This window comes from Dendropsophus ebraccatus, chromosome 1, assembly GCF_027789765.1.
Source record: "Dendropsophus ebraccatus isolate aDenEbr1 chromosome 1, aDenEbr1.pat, whole genome shotgun sequence".
In the NCBI taxonomy this organism is placed as follows: domain Eukaryota; kingdom Metazoa; phylum Chordata; class Amphibia; order Anura; family Hylidae; genus Dendropsophus; species Dendropsophus ebraccatus.
This window is the reverse complement of record NC_091454.1, coordinates 64,078,269-64,102,630: the sequence shown is the minus strand read 5'-3', so window position 1 is coordinate 64,102,630 and position 24,362 is coordinate 64,078,269. Positions and strand designations below refer to the sequence as shown.

General features: G+C 43.2%; 1 protein-coding gene across 2 annotated transcripts in view; it reads right to left on the bottom strand.

Moving 5' to 3' along the window:
- STK32A (serine/threonine kinase 32A) overlaps positions 1 to 24,362 on the bottom strand; it is a 110,611-nt gene that overhangs the window by 43,399 nt on the left and 42,850 nt on the right. For both annotated transcript variants that reach the window (XM_069954894.1, XM_069954903.1), the window contains 2 exons: positions 19,742 to 19,915; positions 5,871 to 5,908 (listed from right to left, as the gene is read on the bottom strand). In XM_069954894.1, the coding sequence (XP_069810995.1) occupies positions 5,871 to 5,908; positions 19,742 to 19,915 (212 nt within the window). The remainder of the gene's footprint in view (positions 1 to 5,870; positions 5,909 to 19,741; positions 19,916 to 24,362) is intronic.

The window sequence follows — 24,362 nt, the reverse complement described above, 5'->3', positions numbered from 1 at the left end:
TCACAAAAGGCTGCCAATATAAAGTAGACATGTTATAAATGAGAATTAATCCATAATTTATGTAGTATAACTATCTTCCTTATTGGCAGAGACTTTGAAATTTAATATAATGCAATTTTTTTCAATTTTTCACAACATTTTGGAGTTTTTTACAAAAAAAGTTAAAGGTATCGGCCCAAATGTACCACTAACATAAAGTAGAACATGTGACGAAAAAACAATCTTAGAACCGCAAGGATTGGTAAAAGCATTCCAGAGTTATTGATGCATAAAGTGACACATGTCATATTTGAAAAATGTGGCCGTGTCATAAACACCAAAACTGGCTGTGTCCCCTAAGGGTTAAGGACCTAGCTAATTTTCATTTTTGCACTTGTTTTTTCTCCTTGAGTTTTAAAAGCCATACTGCCTGCATTTATTTTGCCTACAGACCCATATGGGTCTTATTTTTTGTGATGCCAATTGTACTTTTCAACTACAAGCTTAATTTTTTTTATACAATGTGCAGCAAAAAATAAATTATTTGCGCTGTGAAATAAAAAAAATATATATATATTCTTATCTTTTTTATTTTTTGGTCTATGGGGCTATTTGATGGCTCATCTTTTGTGTCATATTTTGTACCTTTATCGGTGCCTCACTTTCATATGTGACTTTTTGATCTTAAAGTCCGGTGGATTTTAAAAGCCAGCAGCAGGAAGGGGGAAATTGATTATAAGTACTAACTTACCCGTCCTTGTGCCCATGATGAGTGACGGGACTGGCCACAGACGGGCCCTACCCCTGCTGCTGGCTTCTTATGCATTTTCTGTTCTGGCTGCAGCATGTCAAACTCTAGCTATAGAGCTGCCCATGAGCACAGCAGCAAATAAAACAGTAAAGGTTGATGAATACCCTGTGTATGGAACAAGTTTGCCCCCTTCAGGGTAGCTAGACATTCAGATTGAGGAGTGCTGATGTCATAGTAGGCACAATACACAGCTCATAATCCCCTAGTGCCAGCATCTAATCAGTAACTATCAGTCATCTATCCCAAAGTGGCATCCTGTGTCATGCCTGCCTATTCACTATATCCCCTGACTGTTCACTACATCCTCAATCCATGTCCACACATACAATAATTTTTACAATTGTTTAGCCTTGAAAATTTTTGAGTACTTTTTCTGCAGTTTTTCCATAAAAACATCTATATTTTTAAAGCTAAGCTAAAAAAGGCATGGCACTTAGTTTTAGAGCTGTACAAATTCACAAACGCTCATTTTGGCCAAAAAATGATAGTTTGGTATAAAAAAAAATCTCTGTTTCCAGCTATGTGAACATAGCTTCGTTGGCTATTGTACTTCGTAGGTGCACTAATGGCTGATTTTCATTTCACTAAACCAGTTACTATTATTAACTAAATCAGGTGGTTAACTGACTTTTTAACTGTGAAAATGGCATTTCCAACTAAAAAAAATTGCTAATATTACTTTGTATGAACATTGCCTTACAAACAATGTTAATTAGGCAGCACGCTGACGACCTGCTTTTGTTCCTCAAAATTCAGTGAAGGCGATACCGAGAGTCATGGGTTTTATTTAAGAAATAAGTAATTTTTGAGCACTGACTATAAATTGGGCAAAATCACTCTTAATGCCTTTAGGAGAAAGTCAGGGGCTATAACGCCTGGAGTAGTGGATCCACTGGACCGTCACTAGCGATGGTACTAACCTCACCAGGGAGCGGAGTCTAAGGGGCCGCTGGTTTTCACCAGAGCCCGCCGCAAGGCGGGATGGACTTGCTGCGGCAGGCGACCCCCAGGTCGCTACCCCTGGCTTGGTTGCTAGTGGCGGCAGGCGAGGCGTGGCAGGAGCAGTAGGCAGGAGATAGTGCCGGCAGAGGACTGTAGACGTGCTCGCAGGTGGCGGACAGGACTCAGGAACAATAGGAAGGCAGCGGGCAAGGAATAGGGACAAAGACTGAAGACAGGAACAAGGGACAAGGACTAAGGTCAGGAACAACAGGGAGCTGGGCCAAATGCTATGGGAAGCAAGTAGAGGCTCCAACACCTGTAGTGGGGCAGGGTTGGAATTTATAGGGAGTGATAGTGTGCATGCACCAATTAGGAGCGCACTGCCCCTTTAAATCTGAGACAGCCGGCGCGCGCGCGCCCTAGGAGGCGGGGACGCGCGCGCCGGCCGGCACAGTGAGAGACAGGAGCGGAGGAGAGGTGAGGCGCCCCCAGGGGCCGAACTAGCAGCAGCGCCGGGTCCCTGCACAAGGACCCCGGCGGCTGCATGGGGCAGGAGGAGGTCGCGGCGGCGGCCCGGAACACGGGATGCCGCCGCGGCCGTGACAGTACCCCCCCCCTTTGGCCTCCCCCTCCTTCTTGCCTGCAGATGGAGGCATCAGGCAAGTCTTCGTATTCCGCCGGTAGGCCGGATAGAGGCTTGGCGGGCTCAGGTGACAACATAGAGTACTTGGGCTGAGGTGACCTCAGACACTGGTTGGAACAGTCCTGACCCCAACTAAGAATCTTCCCGGTTCTCCAGTCCAGCTTAGGGGCATGTAATTGCAGCCAAGGGAGTCCCAGGAGGATGGCGGGAGAAGAATGGGGCAGGACGTAGAAGGATATCTTTTCCTGATGTAAAGGGCCCACTTGGAGGACTAGAGGTGCGGTCTGGTAGTGCACATGGTCGGTAAGAATCTCGCCCGTGACCGAGGAGATAGTCAGGGGTCTGGCTAGTGGGGTCACGGGTAGCCGCCATCTCTGGACAAATGTAGCTGCAATAAAATTGCCTGCTGACCCAGAATCGAGAAAGGCAGTAGTCTGGTGAGTTTGTCCTGAGGGTGTCTGGATGGAAACTGGCACAGACAATCTTGGAGAGGTGGCATTCACACTTAGGGAGACCTCTCCCACCGGACCTAGGTGCTGGCGTTTCCCGGACGCTTGGGGACGTTGGGGACATCTCAGCCGAAAGTGATCCGAACCACCGCAGTAGCGGCAGAGATTCAGCTCCAGACGACAAATTCTTTCATCAGGCATCAGGTGAGCCCGTTCCACCTGCATAGGAATCTCAGGAGTCGACTGGGACACCAGAACGTCAGGATTCTGGAAGACCGGCGCCAGCTGGTGATGGCGACGGGACAGGCTTAGACGCCGTTCATGCCAGACCTCCTCCTCTCTCTCAGAAAAATGAGTATCGACCCTGGTGGCCAGTAGGATGAGTTCGTTCAGGGAGGTAGGTAGGTCTCGGGCGGAAAGCATGTCTCTCACCTGACTGGACAGGCCCTTCTTGAAGGTGGCTATTAGAGCGGCCTCATTCCAGTCTAATTCTGCCGCCAGGGTGCGGAACTGGATGGCGTAGTCACCAACAGAGGAGCTCCCTTGAGAGAGGCCGAGGAGAGCAGTTTCAGCTGAAGAGGCACGGGCAGGTTCCTCAAAGACGGAGCGAAACTCGACTAGGAAGGTTCGGAGATTGGCAGCAGCAGGGTCATCTCGGTCCCACAGCGGCGTGGCCCAGGCCAGAGCTCTACCCTCCAATAGGCTGATGATGAAAGCCACTTTAGAGCGCTCGGTGGCAAACTGACTGCTTAGAAGTTCAATATGCATGGTGCATTGAGTCAGGAATCCTCTGCACAACTTGGAGTCACCAGAGTATTTGCTTGGGAGAGCCAGTCGAAGTGTAGAAAAAGCAGCAGGAGGTGGTGTGCGCTGGGCTGTAGTATGCTGCTGTAAGGCGGCAGTGAGTTGCTGGATCTGCTGCGACTGTTGCTGGATTTGTTGAGCCTGTTGGGCGACCACTCGGGCTATGTCACGGATATCAGGCACCTCGCCGGGATCCACGGTTGGAGCCTACTGTAACGCCTGGAGTAGTGGATCCACTGGACCGTCACTAGCGATGGTACTAACCTCACCAGGGAGCGGAGTCTAAGGGGCCGCTGGTTTTCACCAGAGCCCGCCGCAAGGCGGGATGGACTTGCTGCGGCAGGCGACCCCCAGGTCGCTACCCCTGGCTTGGTTGCTAGTGGCGGCAGGCGAGGCGTGGCAGGAGCAGTAGGCAGGAGATAGTGCCGGCAGAGGACTGTAGACGTGCTCGCAGGTGGCGGACAGGACTCAGGAACAATAGGAAGGCAGCGGGCAAGGAATAGGGACAAGGACTGAAGACAGGAACAAGGGACAAGGACTAAGGTCAGGAACAACAGGGAGCTGGGCCAAATGCTATGGGAAGCAAGTAGAGGCTCCAACACCTGTAGTGGGGCAGGGTTGGAATTTATAGGGAGTGATAGTGTGCATACACCAATTAGGAGCGCACTGCCCCTTTAAATCTGAGACAGCCGGCGCGCGCGCGCCCTAGGAGGCGGGGACGCGCGCGCCGGCCGGCACAGTGAGAGACAGGAGTGGAGGAGAGGTGAGGCGCCCCCAGGGGCCAAACTAGCAGCAGCGCCGGGTCCCTGCACAAGGACCCCGGCGGCTGCATGGGGCAGGAGGAGGTCGCGGCGGCGGCCCGGAACACGGGCCGCCGCCGCGGCCGTGACAGGGGCAGAACATTCTTCAGCTCAAAATATTAGAGGAAAATTGTGAATTTAGGGGCCTGGGCATTAAAGTGTTGAAAAACATTGGGGACTTTATTTGGGGACATAAGTGAGTATGTATGAGATTGAAGCTTATGGCAGTGCTGAAAGTGAGGGGAGGTTTGGGTATACCTAGAATGGATTGGTATTTCCTGGCATCGCAGCTATATTGGTTGACAAAGTGGAAAAAATTAAAGTTCCTCTCACTATTGAGACAAAAAGGAGGGATGCCTGAATTGGATACATTTCAAAAGCTGGAAGCTGGTATTCTGGAAGAGGGAACATAAAAAAGGCTGGTTCATGGTTAGAAATTTTGTGAAAACGTGGAGAATGTGAAAAGGTGGTTTGAGGCTGGATGGCTATTTTGATTTTATGCCATTATGGAGGAATAAAAAGCTGCTGCCTGCATTCCTAATGGTGAAGAGGGTGGGGAGGAGAAGCAGTGCAAGCCTAGGGCATAGACACTCTAGGTCACGCCAATTTGACACAGGGCTGCAAGCTTAAAAGTTGTTTTTTAGGACAATAACTGCATCACCTGCCAAACGGACTCCAGGACAGATCTTGGATTAAAAGCAGCTATCTGACAGTACAAGCGGTGTTTTTTTTTTCTTGGGGGGGGGGGTCAGATTGTGGTTACTTTAACAGCACTATTTAATTGTATAGCAGCCTATGGAACCACGGCTGTAGTGTATGCACCGTGTATTCACTACTGTCGTGGTTCTCTGCGGCCACACAAAATAATTGACAGGTCTACGATCGCTATTCAGAGAACAGCCTGTGCTCACAGTGTAAAGTACGGCTCCCGGATGTGCTTTGCACAGTGAACAATGGCAAATTGGAGTTCGGACACACTAAAATGTGCATTCCAATTAAAAGGAAGTGATGTTCATCCAACTGCAGTTTTGCCCGGGTGAACATCTCTGACACGGGCCATTGTTTGATTAGGTCGGGTCAAACAGCGGCCAATGTTCATACACTATGTGAACATGGCCTATGGCTGTATCTATGTTTTTCAGATGATACTCAGGCTGTATCCACCCTCTTCAGGAAGCGGGCAAACTGTGAGAATACCATGCCTCAGCAGACAACTCAAGGTGACTTGTGAACAGCACGAGACGTCGATGTCAAGCTGTAATAGATGCTCAAGGGCACATGACTACTATGGCACTATGGCACCCATAGATATATACTATGCCTCCAAATTCATGAGTTTTATTGGATTCCAAATGAATCTGAGCTGTCTCTATAAAACCACAAAACACACTACATTGACATGTCACCAACAAATGCACTTTAAATTAAGAAATCCATCTTACCTTGCTCATCAAGTAGTATATTATCTGGCTTGATATCCCTATTAAAATAAAATAGATGCACATTAGTATTTATATACATCAAGCTTCAAAACAATTCTTATATACAATATATATACCTTTCATGTTAGAGTGTTAGAGGGCCACAGCACACAAGAGGTGATGTCGCACCACTGTGATTAGAGATGAGCAAACCAGGCCAAGGTTTGGGTTTGTACGAGCCCGAACCATCGGCATTTGACTCCCTCTGTCTTCCCGTTCTGCAAGGAACGTGGAGACAGCCCGACCCGTCTGCAAAATAAGGATACAGCCTACGAACTAGGCTGTATGTCCTGGCAGGACTTGGGCTGTCTCCACCTTTCCCACAGAACAGGAAGACAGCGGGAGTCAAATGTTGATAGTTCGGATTTGTACGAACCCTAACCTTGGCCCAGTACACTCGTCTCTAACTGTGATGTATTTAGCGTTTGCTACATCTGTGGGTGCAGGTATTTTCATTGTTGTATAGTTTTTCTCTATGTAGGTTACACTCCTATTTTTTTTTCTTACAAATTCTAAAGGAAAATACTGACCAAAAGACTGCCCTGTAAAAAGTGCCCTCAGGCTGGGTTCACAAATGCATGTAGGGAAAGTTCCCAATGTATTCGTTAAATATCTCCATATGTGCCACTTGCTCACACTTAGGGAGTGCTTGTGGAGTGCTAGGCACTTGAACTGAATATGTGTGGTGACCCAGGGTTGCCAGGTGTTACGTTCAGAGCTAGATGTTGAGTTCCTGCTGCAACACCTGTCATTGGGCTTGGAGTGATAGTAGTCCTCCCTGGATACCAGCACATGCCTGTTAATGGTGTTCCTACTGTTCCCCTGTAGTGTGATGTGGGTGCAATTCAGGAATGTACAGACTCCAGAGTAACTTTACCAGTAGAAACATTTACTCGTCAGAATTTCAAAGGTGCGTTTTGCACCTGAGAGGTAGTTTTGCCAGTGATTTCCCTCTAATAGCTTTTTGTGGAGCTGGTTCTGACTGAAAATAGACAATACTTGAGTTCTGCAAAGTCTCTGGAACTTTTTTTAAACAAACAGCTTGTACATATGGTGAGAGGGCTACCAGGAAGGGATCTGTCTGGCACATGACTGGGCTACAGGTCTGCATTACTGAGCTGAGCCACATAAGCTTAGGGAACCGAGCAAGAAACAGTGGGGCATGCTGACTAGTAGCACATATTCAAACACTTAGAATCCGTCCTTCAGAAGACTTGAATGCGAAAATTCCCCACAACGTGAACAGATGTGATCCCTTCGTCTGAGGTAGTTATCTTTTTAGAGTAATAGAAGGCCATGGCCTGGCTTACGGGAACTAGTAGAAATAAGGTTACAATCCCCAGTTGCTCAGGCACTGTCCGCAGGGCCAGGCCCTGGAAAGAACACCCTGAGGAACTCTCTGATCTGCTGTGCTTCCTCCGTTGGGACCAGACTAATGAAAAACTAACTAACTCCATGGCCATCTTCACCAGACTTATATGTCAGTGCTGGAGAGAACTTAGCACAGGGTTGTGAGGTAGGGTGGCAGCTGGAAAGCTTCCTCTTATGCACTTAAAAAGTGGTGCATAGGCAATTAACCTCTTTTGCATCTTTCAGCATGCCTGCTATAGTAGAAAACAGTTAATGCCATTGAGTGGCCAAAATGCAGTATACACATTTATCCACAGAACAACCCTGAAATATATGCAGCATAAGTGACAATTTACATACATACACACATACATACAGTACATAGTTTTGGCACACTGGTTCTGGGACACTGCATATGCACCATGTCATGACTGGAAAAAATACAACACTTGCTCCAGGAACGGTTGAGTTTTTTTTTTTTTTTTTTATAGAAATAGTTTACACATTTGTACCAGTTGAACTGATACTATGCTATATAAGGCATGCTGTGGATTTGAAATTGAATATGCTGCCCAAAATATGCATTTTGCCATATGCAAAAAAATGGTTATTGTAAGTAACAGTGAAAGAAGTGCTGCATATTCCTGCAGTCTATTCAAATCCTTCTGCCGGCCAGCAGACACTGTGAAGGTGTACATGTGATCTGCTTTTAAGATCCACTTGAGTAGACTTACAAGACATTACCTGGAATACATAGGCCAATTACATCCCTTTTCCACTAATGTCCTGATCATATACACAGCCAGGCTGCAATGCGATACTTCTCAATGAATGGCCCATTGAAGTGAATCTAATGATCACCTGAGCAGCCTCTGAACATTAACAGCTTAACTGCCAGAGCACTCTGGCAGAGCTACCAACAACAATAAAATGGTTCCTATTAACCCTTTGAGGACCAGGCCCAAAATGACCCAGTGGACCGCACAAATTTTGATCTTTGCTCTTTCGTTTTTCCCTCCTCCCCTTCTAAGAGCTCCAGCACTTTCAGTTTTCTATCTACAAGGCCATGTAATGGCTTGTTTGTTACAGAAATAGTTGTACTTTGTAATGGCGTCTTTCATTTTACCATAACATGTATGACGGAATCCCAAATATATTATTTATGAAGATATAAATAGGTGAAATTGTAAAAAGAATGCAATATGGTAACGTTTGGGGGGTTCCTGTGTCTACGTAATGAACTATATGGTAAAAGCGACATGATACTATTATTCTATAGGTCAGTCCGAACACAACCATATGCAGGTTTACACAGATTCTCTAATGTTATAACAGTTTTATTTTTTCACCTACGGGGCTGTTTGGGGTGTCATTTTTTCCGCCATGATCTCTAGTTTTTATAAATACCATATTTGTGAAGATCGGACATTTTTTATTATTTTTTTTACATATAATGTAACATAAAATTGGTAATCCGCGCACTTTCCCCTCTTTTCGTGTACGCTGTTCACCGTTCGCAATGACGCTTGTTATATTTTAATAGATCGGACAATTACGCACGCTACGGTATATTATATGTTTATTTATTTATTTATTTTTATATATTTTATTTATATAATGGGATAGGGGGGGTGATTTAAACTTTTATTGGGGGAGGGGCTTTGGGGTAGTGTGTAAGTGATTTTACCTTTTTTTTTTAGGTCCCTTGGGGGACTTGTACATTCATTACTTTCATTTTATACACTGATCATTGCTATGCCATAGGCATAGCATTGATCAGTGTTATCGGTGCTCTGGTCATTGAGCCTGCCTGTGCAGTCTCAGGGACCAGAGCGCCGATCGAACCACACGGAGGCAAGTGAGAGACCTCTGGCGTTCCGTTTTAACGATCGGGAGTGTGACTGCGGGGGTCCCAATCGGTAAGTGACAGGGGACTCCCCCTGTCACTTACACTTAAATGCTGGGCCGTGCCGCGATCGCTGGAGCGTTTAAGGAGTTAATGTCATGCTGCCGCGCGATCGCTGCAGCGTGTCATTAACTGTGAGGTGCTGGCTGCTTATTGCAGCCGGCCCCTATCTGCTATGAAGCGTGCTACGCTCCGGAGCGCGCTTCATAGCTTAGGACGTACCGGTACGTCCAGGGTCGTCTGGGCACAGACTTCCAGGACGTACAGGTACGTCCTAGGTCATCTAGGGGTTAAACCAAAATGAACTGGTTGATGGAATTAGTGACTGGGGCTACTTACTAAAACATGGCTGCTGTTTCCAGAAACAGCACTGCTGTTGTCCTCAGTTTGCGTGAGGTTTTAGGGAGGGTTTATTAATATCTGTGCCTAGTGGAAACATAAAAAGTTGTAAGTTTGTGCACAGATTGCGGTATGTACTGTATGTGCTTTTACTCCCTCTCTCCCGCTGATCTTACAAAAATCTCCAGGGCTTGGATTGACCCTGGAGACATTGGGCTTAGGGCGATTTAGTTTAGAAAACGTTTTTGAGGTGATCTCATTGCAATGTACAAATATATGAATGGACAGTACTAGAGATCTTTCTAGTGATCATTCTACACTTAGGCATGAAACCATGACTAGGGAAAATCCTCTACGTCTAGAAGAAGGTTTAATCACCAGAACAGACGGGATTCTTTACTGTAAGAGCAGTGAGACTATGGAACTCTCTGCCACATGATGTTGTCATGACACAAGTTTGAGTAAGGTCTGGATGGTTTTCATGAAAAATATCACAAGTAATGGGCACTAGATTATATGTCATACTGTAGGTTGTTGATCCAGGGGTTTATTCTGTTTGTCATATTGTAGTGTATGGGGAACCTGCCTCATAAGAGTTTTTACATTCATCTGTATTAACACAGTAGGGTTATATGTTAAATTTGATGGAGTGGGAATGCAACAATATAGGGTGAACAAGGTGTCAAACTGTGGCAGTACTATGACTGGCATCACTACTTGGCCAGTGTTTCACTCTCAGGCCAATCAGCATAAGGTGTAGTGTGTTCACTGATTGTTGACTGACAGCTGACTCACCAGTCAGCTGTTGGTGTCTGGGCAGGACCTGGAGCCTCAGCCCCAATCACACCTGTGGCTGGGACTCCAGGCTCCATAAGTATCCTCACTTGTCTCATGTTCCTTGCCTGCAATAGTACCTAGTTACTAGTGTTACTTGAGCTAGCATTTTCCTGCATTTGTATTCTGGTTACCTGACTTCTGCTATTGACCCTTTGACTACCCCTTTGGACACAGCTTTGTACTTCGCTGCTCGGTTGGTTTTTGACTTGGACTTCTGACTCTCCCTTCAACGTGTTTTGTATTGTCTTGTTTAGTTCAGTGTTTCACTTTAATGAGATCAGGGACTGCCATCCAGTTGTCCGTTGCTGTTTAAAGCATCTGAGGCAAGTAGGTAAGGACAGCAGGGCGGTTGCCAGCTTTAGGGTTTACATGTTCTTGTGTTTTCCTGTCCCTATCCTAACAGTATGAGCATTGTATTAAGCCCTAGGCGACACTGGGTGTACCCGTACGTCCTGGGCCGCCTAGGGATGTTCAGAGCGGTGCCGCGTGGCGGTCCTGGGTGCCGCTCATAGCCCAGTCCGTGGCTATTAGCGGGCATGGTCCGATTGAAGTGCCCGCTAATTAAATAATGGGATGCAGCCCGATTACTTACTGCAGCACATCCCTGGTGTCTAGTGGGGTGGATCGACGCCCCCCCCCCACAGGACATTGTCATAGAGGAGCGTTCCACACATCCGGCTCTGGCCGAGGTCTGCGCGATTGCTTCCAGCTGCAGCAGCCAGAGGCAATCAAGTGCCTATCTCATTGATCTATGCTGTATAACTATACTTAATGAGAGATCAGTGTGCTTATACTAGAAGTCCCCCAGGGGGGCTTCTAGTATAAGTGTAAAAGTAAAAAAAAAAGTGTCATTATTAATGAATTAAAAAAAACTCCCCTAATAAAAGTTTGAATCACCCCCCTTTTCCCATGTTATAAATAAAAAAATAAATAAACATGTTTGTTATCGCCACGTGCGTAATCGCCAGAACTATTAATTTATCATATTCCTGATCTCGCACGGTAAATGGCTGAAGCGCAAAAAAATCCCAAAGTGCAAAATTGCGCATTTTTGGTCGCACCAAATCCCCAAAAATTGTAATAAAAAGCGATCAAAAATGCGCAATCAAGGTACCGATAGAAAGTAAAGATCATGGCACAAAAAATGACACCTCACACAGCCGCATAGACCAAAGGATAAAAGCGCTATAAGCCTGGGAATGGAGCGATTTTAAGGAACATGTATTTGTTAACAATGGTTTAATTTTTTACAGGCCATCAGATACAATAAAAGTTATACATGTTACATATCTTTGTAATTGTAACAACTTGAGGAACATATATAACAAGACAGTTTTACCCCAGGGCGAGCGGCGTAAAAACAAAAACCCTTCAAATAAAAGAAATGTGTTTTGTTTTATTTTTTCAATTTCACCACACAGAATTTTTTTCTGGTTTTCCAGTATACTTTATGAAAGAATTCAGCCTTTCATTGCAAAGTACAACTAGTGTCACAAATAATAAGGGCTCATGTGGGTTTCTAGGTGAAAAAATGTAACTGCTATGGTCTTTTAAGCACAAGGAGGAAAAAACGAAAACGCAAAAACTGAAATTGGCCCGGTCCTCTAAGGGTTAAAGGGAGAGATGCTGTTTGATCTTTGCTACCCTGGCTAGTAGACCCACTAATGTTTAGGCTAGGTGCATACTGTGGTTTTGCTGTATGTTTAATGTATCTGTTTTATTAAGAAAAAAAAACAAAGGCAAAAACAAATGGTAAAAACAGATGCAGCTGCATGCTATCCATCAGGATCCATTTTCCATTGACTTACATTGTAAGACGGATCGAAACGATTAAAAGGATGCAAAAATGCACTGTGAACATAGATATCTGCCCAATCAGGTCGATTGCAGCAGTCAAAGATCAGCTAAGAGGCCTACCATCGGCTGTTTGTTATCTTTTAGCAAGTTTAAAAATCATTGGCCAGACAAGTATATAATTTTTTTCTATATAAGCATGGGCTGCACAGACATCGCTAATGATGTTCATGCAGCCCTTGCTGCACGATCATCAAGCCTCAGTAAAAGAGGGGCCGATCTAGCAGATCGGCGTTCGCTTACACCAGAATACCCCATATATGTGTTTGAAAATTAGTTTTCTAAGCCACATAACCTGTTATACATATGTTTTTGTACAGGCTTAATTTCTAGTATCTATCTAGTATGTGTTCCCCAACTCCAATCCTCAAGGCCCACCAACAGGTCACATTTTGAGGATACCTCAAGGCAAAGACCACCGGTGGCAATATATGATGCACTGACCAATTATATCACCTATGAAATGCTATGGAAATCCTCATAACATGCCCTGCTGGTCGGCCCTGAGGTCTGGAGTTGGGGAACAACTATAGTAGATCCATGACCTATGGTCACAATATAGCTGCAAAATTACACACAGATTAATCCACGGCTGTACATCTGCAGCAATAAGTATGGACTTTGGATGTGTTAAAAAAAAAAAAAAATTGTTGCAATAAATTATTTTATTGTGAACTTAGACTTCCTCATTGAAATTAATAGGGAAAATTGGCAGAAAATCAATGCTCCCACAATGCAAATTGACATAATGCGGATTTACAATGTTGCTGGTCAAGTGCTTGTGGATTCTGTGCAAATTGTTTTGTGCAACAAGTGGATGAGCTTTTCTAAAAGCTCACTTGCATTGCTACTACTGTAGTCCTCTGCGGAATATCCACCCAGTGTGGATATTCTCATTTTGAGTTCACTCACGCAGCACGTCATCCTGCCAAGCTGCAAAATGTAGTGTGGTAATGAAGAGATTAAGTTAATGACCTCAGGCCTGCAGCTGCTCCAGCTAAGAAATAATATATGAGTGTCTGTTACATCCGCTCAACACTACCAATTCTATTTTGGTGTTTCATTGACCATGTGACTTGCAAAATGGGGAGAGACTCGGCTTCTTCAAATACTGAAATTAGAACTGGCTTTTAGAAAAAAAAAAAAGAAGTGTGGATGGACAAGACTCCCAGTAGTATATTGCTTCCAACTACAGAGAACTTTTATCAACTTGAGGTTCGTAAAATAAAAAACACATAAAACACTTTCTGCAGCCACTTAAAGAAGCAGTTCACAAAAAGTGATTATTGGCCCTCCCACTAGGTGGTACGCGCTTCCATAGAGAATGCATTGTAAAGCGTGACTTATGGCGTTAAATCACAGGAGACAGAAAAGGAGTCACAGCGCTGCGGGACCAGAATGAGTCCGCGTCATGGTACACTGATCACCTGCGGTGAGTATACGCAGAAGCGCCTAGCGGGGGGGGGGGGGGCAATAATAATTTTTGGTAGACTGCTTCTATAATTTGTATTTTATCTCTTTAGGGGGGGATGTATCACAGACTGTGCTATTCACAGTTTTCACCACGTTCCATACACCATGCTCGCCAAGTGGGTAGGAAGAAGGTCTGGCATTGCAAAAAGGGGGTGTGGTATTTCTTCTGCACACAGGAGTAAATAGTTAAAATGTACACCTGCTCGGAGCTGGCATACATGGGTGAAATTTAGTTAGTTATGGTATACAGCTAGAGACTAAAACATGTACCTCTTATGTCTTAGGATGGATGTCACTTATGCTACGTTTACACAGAATGATAATTTGCCTGATCGTACGATTAACAATGTCGGAGTAACAATTTTTTTTTCATAACGATCAGCGTTTAGACGGTACGGAAATTCGTTAGACGGTACGGAAATTCGTTTTGCGATCGCTTAAGCCTATCTCACACATTGGTTAAATTGGCGAACGTTCACACGGAACGATCTGCGAATTTCTTGCGAACGATCAACGACGATTTGAGAACTTGTTGAAAGATCAAAATGAACGATTTCTCGCTCGTCGTTTGATCGTTCGCTGCGTTTACACGTATGATTATCGTGCAAATTCGCACGATAATCGTTCTGTGTAAACGCAGCATTAGTGGTAACCATCATACATAGACTATGACATTCAATTAAGAAAAAAAAAACTTTTTTTCCCCTGAATGCTACAGGAAACTGCTATCATAAAAATAAGGCTGCCATTCCATATTTTAGATGCAGTCTTCCCTACTAAAAATGTTGGTCAAGAAGAAGTAGACTGCCTCCTAGACACTTCACCAGTATATAGTTGTTAACTATATACTCTTTTAAATACATTTTAGAGTAAAACTATATGTTTAGTGATGAGAAAGTCTTTTAGGATTTATTGCTGCTGGTGGATTGGAAGGCATGATTCTGGATATTTTTTTTTTCATACGCATAAGTTTTGGTTTGGGTGCATTTGCCTTATTTTCCTGCAAACAAGAACTAATAAAGCTTAGATTTGAGCTGTTGTATGAAGGTTTGCTGCAGTGAAGGCCAAATAAATTACTAAACCAAATTATAGAAGTAAATTACAAAACAACTTCCCAATACATATAAACGTACTATAATAGACATGACAATATGATTGGCTTATTGAAAAACAGGCAGAGAAGACAGCAAAACTAGCAGAATTATGTCAACCCAGCACATGCAACATGATGAAACCGCTTTGGCACATCTCTAATAGTCTATAATTATGTCTTCACCCATGGGGTACAAAGTAAACGCACTGAATGACTAGGCTGATGGAGAATCATAGATCAGTTCAGAACAGATGTACAGCCTTTTTAACCCACAAGAGGAATCGAGAAAGCATGTTTACATAAATGTAAATTATACAGCATGGCAGCAATAACGTGACAAAGCACATGGACCAATCACATCTGTAGTCCGTCATCCACAGCAATTACCTCTGACTCACTAAAGCATGCCATACACCAAAAATACATCATCACAAAACAAAACCACAAACTGTGTTTCTCAATCTTTTTTTCCGATGCAGACATGTTGGAGCAAACTGAACCACCTGCAACAAAATATTCACATCAATTTCAGATATATGAGGAAAACACCTAAAACACACCCGTCAAAAGATTTTCAAAAACTTGCATGGTTTGGTTACATTAACCCTTGAGAGTAACTAGGTGATTTTTGACTTTTATTATTATGTTTCTGGGAGTCCCCTCTATGTGCAAAGCTATTTTTTTTTTTATTTTCTCCATTTCAGGGGATGAACCAGAATTGGGCTGTTTACTAGTAATACACACACAATTGTTGTTGTTGTTTTTTTTTTACTATCTCTTACTTTACTCTGGTAAATCACAACACAGCACCTATCCTATACTGCTTTATGTCTTTATAAAGCGCTGGTGAAAGTGCAGTGGACTGAATGGTGCTGGGGAAAAATCCATAGTACACTACTAAAGATGGTGTGTAATAATGGTTATTGATGCATGGTTTTTGCAATGTGCAATGTGCAGGGGCGGATTAACTTTACCAGAGGCCCCGGGCTGTTCACCAAACCTAGGCCCCCACCCCACTGTAACAATTGCAACACTAGCGTGGTGTTCATAGTAAAAGATACATAATATCATGATTCTTTGCAAATCATGGCAGACATGTAGCCGGGAGACAGTACACCACTGAAAGTATGTCTTTTTGGGTGGCCATGGGCCCCCCAGGAGCTCAGGGCCCCGGGCTACCGAACATCAGCAGCACAGAAAGGAAGGGGCTATTCTAAGCACTGAACTGCAGCAGCTGTTGCTGAAATAAGAGGGAAGCCTTGATTTAACTTTAAAAGACAGTAAGGATCCTTTGGAGGATGGAGACAGTCTTAGAGATTGCAGGCAGGTACAAATCCCAGGCTCTTGTACACATAGCTAATTTCTTCCAAAAACAGTGCCACACCTGCCCACAGGTTGTGGTATTACAGCTGTGCTTCATTCACTTTAATGGAACTGAGCTGCAATACAACCTGAAAACAAGTGTGGTGCTGTTTCTGGAAGAGAGCATCTATGTTTTTCTAACCCTAGATAACCCCTTTAAAACCAGGCCATGCACTGAAGCGTTATAGAACTGATATGGTGGGTCATATTGCTTCATTGGATGCCTATAGGTGCACAGTACAGCATTTTTCTCTAATAAGATATATATAAAAGTTTTTTACTGTACATTTGCTGTTGATTTATGCAGTCTGTTGAAACAACAATAACCGTTTAATGTGATGCTAGAAAAATTCCCATTTATAAATTGCATGGAACATTTTTTGTTTATGAAATGTCACCCGGGCATGCCAGGCCTGATCAGCCATACATGAGAATAATTTTTTTTTTTAAAGGGCAAAATAGAGAAAATTTGACATTTCGTCTATTTTGTGACATTTGTGTGACATGCGTGTTATCAGAGGTTGCACTCAAACCTATAGTACCTTGGGTGATGAAGTGACTGCAAAACAGGCAACTATTGTACTGGCCTTTTAGACACAGGTATCAGATAGAAGCGGAGGATATGGCAATTCACAATGTAGTAAATGACTGAGATATGACATTATCATTTAAGCTGAAAGGTGAATAAAATCAATGTATGTATAGCTACTGGTGTAAGGGGGTTTGCAATGCATGTTAATGTGCCGGCAAGAAAGCATTAAATCGTCTGTCACTCTTCACTAACCTAAAGCATGACATGACATTAACATCTGTATAAGACTACCAGCCTGGAACTGACTGATATGGACTAATCTCCATGTCATTTACAGAAAAACAATTCATTTCTGTAACATCAGCTTCTGCATGAATGATTTTAGCAGGCAACCTAGTAGACAATAGTCCCAAAAGACGTCTCGCAGCTCCTAATGATTTCTATTACAAGAACTTATCTATGCAGGATTGTTCCATCTTTTTTTGTCTTTTATGTCCATTCTTGGTTTATGGTTTGTGCTTTTGCTAAGACTTCATTATATTACGGAGTTAAGTCACATAATCCCCAGCCAAGAATGAGAACCTGACTGTGCTCTTGAAATCACAGTCTGTTATCAAAATTATTATACCATAATGGGTCTGTCAGGTTTCCTTCAAATTTCTGACACTACTAATGTAAACAAAGTCTAGTGGCTTGTGCACGCTGGTACAGAGCCAAACAATCTAAGCACTGCTATCAAAGCTCGGTCGTACTAGAAGACATACCATTAGCTGTGCATATAGAGCCTGATGGAACATGCCATGATTGTTTCTTATATGAAATCCCATTGAAAAATACTTTATATACCTTAGAAGTGTAAACCTTGTTATGGCCCCAACCCAAATGTAGTAATAATATAGTTGTATTCATGAGCTATTTTTGAGTGCAGAGTTTTTCTGTAGAACTACAGTTGCTCTGTGTCTTAAGGTAGCCATCCACCTTCAATTACTCATGGCCAAGTGATTATTCGGCAATCAGTTATCTCTCCAATTCATTCCCTGTCTTACCCATACACAGGAATGTTTGTGTTCCTATGTTCTCTATAGGGAGTTTAGGGTTAAAGCGACTCTCAACTTTTATCAATGTGGCTCAGCGGGGCAGGCAGTCAAACTGGCATAGCCTACAGCATCAGTGCCCTAGACCTGCGGCACCTCTCTCCCGCCTCCATCTAGCCCAGGCTTGAGGCACTGATGCTCTAGGCCATGCTAGTTTGATAAAAGTCTTTTTCTTCTTAATACCAGCATCGGGAGAAAGGCCGACACCCAAACCAGGCATGGCGTGAGGAGATCTACAACACGGTGCTGGTGGTTCAGGGGCAGCACGGTGACGGTACAGGGTCGCTTTAAGCCCCAGCCAGAGAGCTCTGGCTACTTATGTATGTCTCTCAGAACAAAGGGATCAGGCAGTAATTTTTCATCATGCCCAACCCCTATCTCTACGGACATCATGTGTTGGTGGACAGTTGGGAGAGCCCCATGCATTGTATACCAACAGCCAGCAAATGTATAAAGTGTCAAGGGACCTTTAGGGTGGCATTTATTAAGTCTGGCGTTTTATACGCCGGACTTATAAATGCCCCCGCAGCTCCGGCGCTACGGAGATTTATGTAGAGGCGGACTGCCTCTACATAAATCCCGTGCGCGCCGGTGCGCACCGCCGAAAACCTACGATAGCTGAGGACTGGAGTAGGTTTTCGGCATACATTTGGGCGGAACGGATGGTAAATCGTGCGGACTCTGAGTCCGCACCCTCCGTTCAGCCCACTACACGCCCCCTTTCCGCCCCCCTGGCGTACTCGGCAGAAAGTGCCGGTTTGCGAATATTTTATTCGCAAATCGGCCATTTGCGAATAAAAAAATACGCAAATCGGCACTTCCCGACGAAAATCATCCGTTCGCCGGATGATACATGTGGCCCTTAGTCTTTCTCTGTCTGTAGTACCCGGGAAGTTTTTAATTAACAAGCGCTGAAATTTTGTAATGTGCAGATTTTGCTACAAATCTGTGCAAATGTGCAGCAAAATCCCCAAACAAATCTGCAACATAAGTGAGTTTCTGAGGGTGGGAAATCTGTGGCAAACTGTAATAAGTCAATGGGTATGGAACAGTGAGAGGTACCGAGGGGTCAGGCAGGCAAGTTTGGACATAGGTTGTAGGCAGGTGGTAAGACAATGTAATCAGGAACAGGCAGAAGAATTCTGGCTTTAAGCATGGGCTAGGAATCAATGGTCTGGGTCAAGCACTATGGTAAAGGAAGATCATGCAGAGATGCAGTCAGGACACAGACACAGGTAATTACAAATAATATATCAAGATAAGGAAAACAAAGAACCACAATGTTGCTCAGGAATCAAAAAGCAGGCATAACTGTGTTAAATAGGTGTAACTGAGTTGGGACAGGTTTTGGGTACATGCACTGTTCCTATAAATCACAGAATAAACCCAAGCAGGAGATGTGAGTGGCAGGACACCAAAGAAAACACGTGGCCTGCCTCCATGATACTAGCTAAAGACAGACTTATAGACTTTACTTTTCTCGTAGATAGCTTTTTTTTTTTTTTGCTTTTTTAATTACTAGAAATAAGGTGTCAGTGTGGTATTTTCCAGACTTTTAATGGTTTTGAAGTTTTGCATAAAGCAGCATATATGCATTAGATTATTACAGGTTAACTCCAGCAATATCACCAGGGTCAGATCACATGATCTCAAGTCTATGGTTTGATACCGGCTCTTTCTCCATTATCTGCTGTTTGGAAAGCCAACCCAATTCTTTCCCACAGAGAAGAGGTGACGTCACATATCACTCCACTATTTTCTGACGCATTCAGCCAAGCCAAGGGATAATACAGGCTTTGGGAGATGATAGCTGCCAGGTGAACAGTCATCTAGAGAGGCAATCTAATGTTCATTTCTGTCCAAACTGTGCCAGGCTGGGTGCTCACATAGCACCTGCCATTCAGCAGAGATTTGTCCGTCATGAATTCTCAACATTGCTGACAATCAAATCAAATTGACTTTAGCTACAAGAAGACAGTAAAACAGACTCACCGATGGATGATATTTTTGCTTTGCAAGTAGTCAAGTGCCATGGCAATTTCAGAGATAAAAAGCTTTACAGAGGCCTCACTGAAACGAACATTTTGCTGAAGATGGTATCTAAGGTCACCACCAAGAAGAAGATCCACAACCATAAACATATCCTCTTCATCCTGAAAAGAATACCTAGAATATAAAATGCCAAAAATATTAACTTCAAGGAATCATTCACTTGTATCAAATGCCTCCAGATTTTGCTCTATCAGTGTGTGATGTCCCACAAAACCCCAATGCACAATATTATTCATAAAGAATGTCCTTCTTTAAGAGTATTTGCATGGTATCATTCTCATATGAAGACATCCAGAATAAAATTGTGCACTGCGAAATACATAAAGCCTCAGCCACAATGCTTTGTAATGCTTTGATCAAGCCTAAAATTATTTAGCTGGTTGTGACTACATCTTCAATATAAACAAATATAAGTTTGCTGTAAGTGTATTTTTATTCAGAACAGAAAGTATACATATATATTTATATTGAATTAAGTATTCAGTTTGGTTTACAGAATCATAAAATCCTATTTATTTTGCCGAGCTTTCTTTTCCACACTTTTTAAACAAGTAGAACAATCACTTTTCACCTTGAAAATCCCAATAGAAAACAATTTTACACCTCATTATTTTTCATCTGCACCTTGAAACGCAAAGAAATTTCACCTTTAGGAATGAACTTTGGTAAATGCGTTGTACTATTCACAGAGGCAGGAATGGAACAATGTTTATTTAAATAGGGTCAAGAAGTGGGTGAAAATCTTATGCCTAAAAGAAGAGTGTGATACTACAGAGTATTACAGTAAGCTCAGGAACACAAATTACTCATTGTGCAGTGAGGCATATAACAACTAATAAGTGTATGTTCATATAAGATAAGTAGCCTACATTCAGACAATACGACAGTGTGTCTAGCAATTTAAGTGGACCGTATGCAGTCAATTAGTGATTATGTTTTGGTCTATTTCCAAGCATAAACAGTTGTTTTGCAGGACTCAAAATGTGCCCACCTAGTTAGCCAACATAATCCCCAGACATGGACTACTAGTAAGTATTTTCCCCCCAAGTTCCGATGTGGTCATGAGTCGGGGAAAAATATCTAACCCAGCTGATGGATGACCCATCAGCCAATCAGTGGCTGTAACGGTTTTCCGCCCTAGTCACTGACTGGCTGAGCAGGGCATCAATCATCCGGGACGTGGTGATGAAGAGCTCAGAGCTAGAGAATGTATGCCCCCCCCATCCGCCTGAACTGTATTTTTTCCTGCCCGACCTCTCCTTTAATAGCCGTTTTTTAGATGGCATGTAGCATGGTGGCTCTATGGCCAGCACTGTAACAGCACTGGGGTGCTTCTGCTGGATTCTAGTAATCTGCTTACCTGCAAAGTACATGTCCATATACTGATGTAGGCTTTATTAAATAGAAAAGATAAGGTAAAAGAATATCTTTTTGAAATCTTCCCTTGGCATACATTTGAGTCTACATAAGGCTGAAATATAAAACATGTACTGTATAATAGACAAATGATCCAAATGTAAAGCAAATGCTTACTTGATATACTGTATGTTTGGATACATCTGAAAAACTAAAAGTAGCTGATCAGATTAAATGTGGGTCTAAACAAGTGAAATACACATTTATATGACTTTTTATATTGCCTTATACCTTGACTTTATGGGTGACAAAGAAAGGGGGGTCCAGCGTCTTTGAATAAAACCTTGCCATTCCTTAATCATATTCCCATAAGATCCTAAATACAGTAGAAAACACAAAAAGTTCCTGACTCATTTCAAGCTGTTATGCAGCTCTTAGTCATACCAAGATGGAATCCTATCGGAGACACTTTCGGGGAGATTTATTTAACTGGTGTAAAGTAGAATTGTCGCTAGCAACCAGATTCCACCTTTCATTCCTCACAGATTCTTTGAAAAATGAAAGTTGGAATCAAGGGCAACTGAGCCAATTCTACTTTACACCAGTTTGATAACTCTCCCTCTTTGTGTCTTGTCTAATGTATCTTCCATCTTACGGGAATATTCAGGGAATCTTCCATGATGCTGGCCCCAATTCCCTTATTTTCCTTTAAGATTCCTCATGTGCAAGTCCACAATGGTCCATGTACTGTCTACAGCTAACTTAGCTTACCTTTTCTATTTGCTTTAAAGGGTACCGGTCATTATAACTTTTAAAATCTACAGTAAATCCGCAGATGTGAAATAAAGCATTTTTGCAATCAACATTATTTATTTTTTTAGTTCTTATGCTGTAAAACAAAACTATACTTACCAGAAATACAGGTCCAATCTCATGAAGGCAGATTTTTAGTCTTCCACTGGTTAAAAAAAGAGACCAAACACACAAAGTCCTGGCCAGTACAGAGAGTCACGGCTTAGCTGCCTTCTTTGTGAGCGCACTGATGACCATTGCATTTGGTCATCTGTTTTTTTTTTTTTTTTTTTTTTTTTTTAACTTAAATTGATAACATGCTTTATTTTACATTCCCTACTTTAAATTTAGAAAATTATATAGTGGTCCAAATGTGATCTGAACATTAAGCTATGGTAGTCATGAGACCAAAGGGGTAAAGTTTCTTCTTGAGGAGAGCACAATAAAGCTGTTTGGAGACTTATAGGAGATTCATGCTCTACTAGGAATTCTGGGGAGAAGGATATGCAAAGCAGGTCTCTGATACTACCTTTTGGGTGCCTTTCCCTTCATGTTTGACTCCTTCCACCCTTTGGTGAGGCCTTTTACTTCACGTCAATGTTTGACTCAAGGCTTGTTTAAGGTGTAAAACACCTTTAGGCTGGGTTCACACTATGTATATTTCAGTCAGTATTGTGGTCCTCATATTGCAACCAAAACCAGGAGTGGATTGAATACACAGAGAGGCTATGTTCACACAAATTGAGTGGATGGCCGTCATTTAATGGCACCTGCTGCGGCCGCGGACGGTACGTGCCGGGGCCGCTCCAGGTGCTTTATACAATGCTCAAGGCAACCATATCAGCCCAAACGGGCTGATTGGTTCCCTTTAAAACAATGGCTGTTGTATTGAAATAATGGCCGTTATTTACTGTTATATGGTGGCCATCCACTCAATTTCAACATTGTATGAACAGAGCCTTTCTGTGTTTTCAATCCACTACTGGTTTTGCTTGCAATATGAGGACCACAATACTGACTGAAATATACGTAGTGTGAACCCAGCCTTAAAGAGGATGTACCATCAGGTACATCCTCTTTAATATGACCTACGGATAGAGCGGTGCAGTCACAAGGCCAGGTTCCCGTGTACGGCGCCATTCTATCTACAGGTACTGGACCGGGGCTGAAGCACAGGAGGCGGGCCAGCCCGCCCCCAGAGGGAGGAATCCCCCGCCCCTCTATGACGCAGCTCCATTGATTCTAATAAAGCCACGTCATAGAGGGGAGGGAATTCCCTACCACCTGTGCTTCAGCTCCGGCTCGGTACCCGTGGATAGAACGGTGCCGTACACAAGAACCAGGCCGCGGTTAAAAAATGGACCGTGGCACCAGATTTTTCCTAACGGCGCCGTTCTATCCGTAGGTCATATTAAAGAGGATGTACCTGATGGTGCATCCTCTTTAAGAAGAGACCCCTCCAAAAGGTATCAGCAGAGAGTAGTTTTGTATATCCCTGTCTGTAGTTTGATAAATATTACATTTTGTCCAGTGACATCGATAATGATCTGCTGTAATATAGTTATTAAATAGATTCTAACTAACCCTTTACTTTAATTTCATGAGACCATGTTTACTGCTTACAGACCGACCCTAGAGAAAAGGCAGTTTTGCTGCCGACAGTATTTACACTTTTTATTTTCTAAACTACACTATTAAATTAACTAAAATAACAGCTTGCTACAACTACTACTTTTTGGTGGTTGAGGAGGTTTGTGACCATTTACAGGGGGCATGGAGAAAGAGAAGGGATAACTAGAGGCTGTTGAAGGGTGAAGAAAATGCTACTATCCCCAAACAGGGAATAGCAGGGCATGTGCTGTGGGGGCAGAGTGCAGAGAGAGACAGGTACCATCAAGCCACTATGCTATAGCTAGTGTACATGGCCAGGGCAATGGACTATGTCTATGCCCTTGTAATGGAATATATAGCAACAAGTAGTAATATATGTTATTAAAGTTTCAAGTAGCTTTTTATATATTTACACACATCACTGATTTTTGCAAAATCGTAACACATTCCTGTTTTATCAGCTAGCAGGAACTATGGCTGGCAGACATGACTAGGTGGCCACCATTGGGCTGTGCCTTGTATTGTGTTTATTGAACAGCAGATAACTTTCCAATGTATTATCCTAGAAAACAACAGAAGTTGCTGCAGTGCTGGTAATGCAATTCTCAGCATTTGGAGCAGGTGTGCAAGGCTTGTACATATTAATCTTGTGTCCCTCGGTGCCAAAGTTGGGCTCTACTGTCCTTAGAGAAATATCATTCAGTAGGAAGGAGGCCTCACGCCAGACCATAACATTGACTGATTACAATGTAAATCTTAATCTTTCACTCCATTCATTGCCGCATTTAATTTTCACACACTG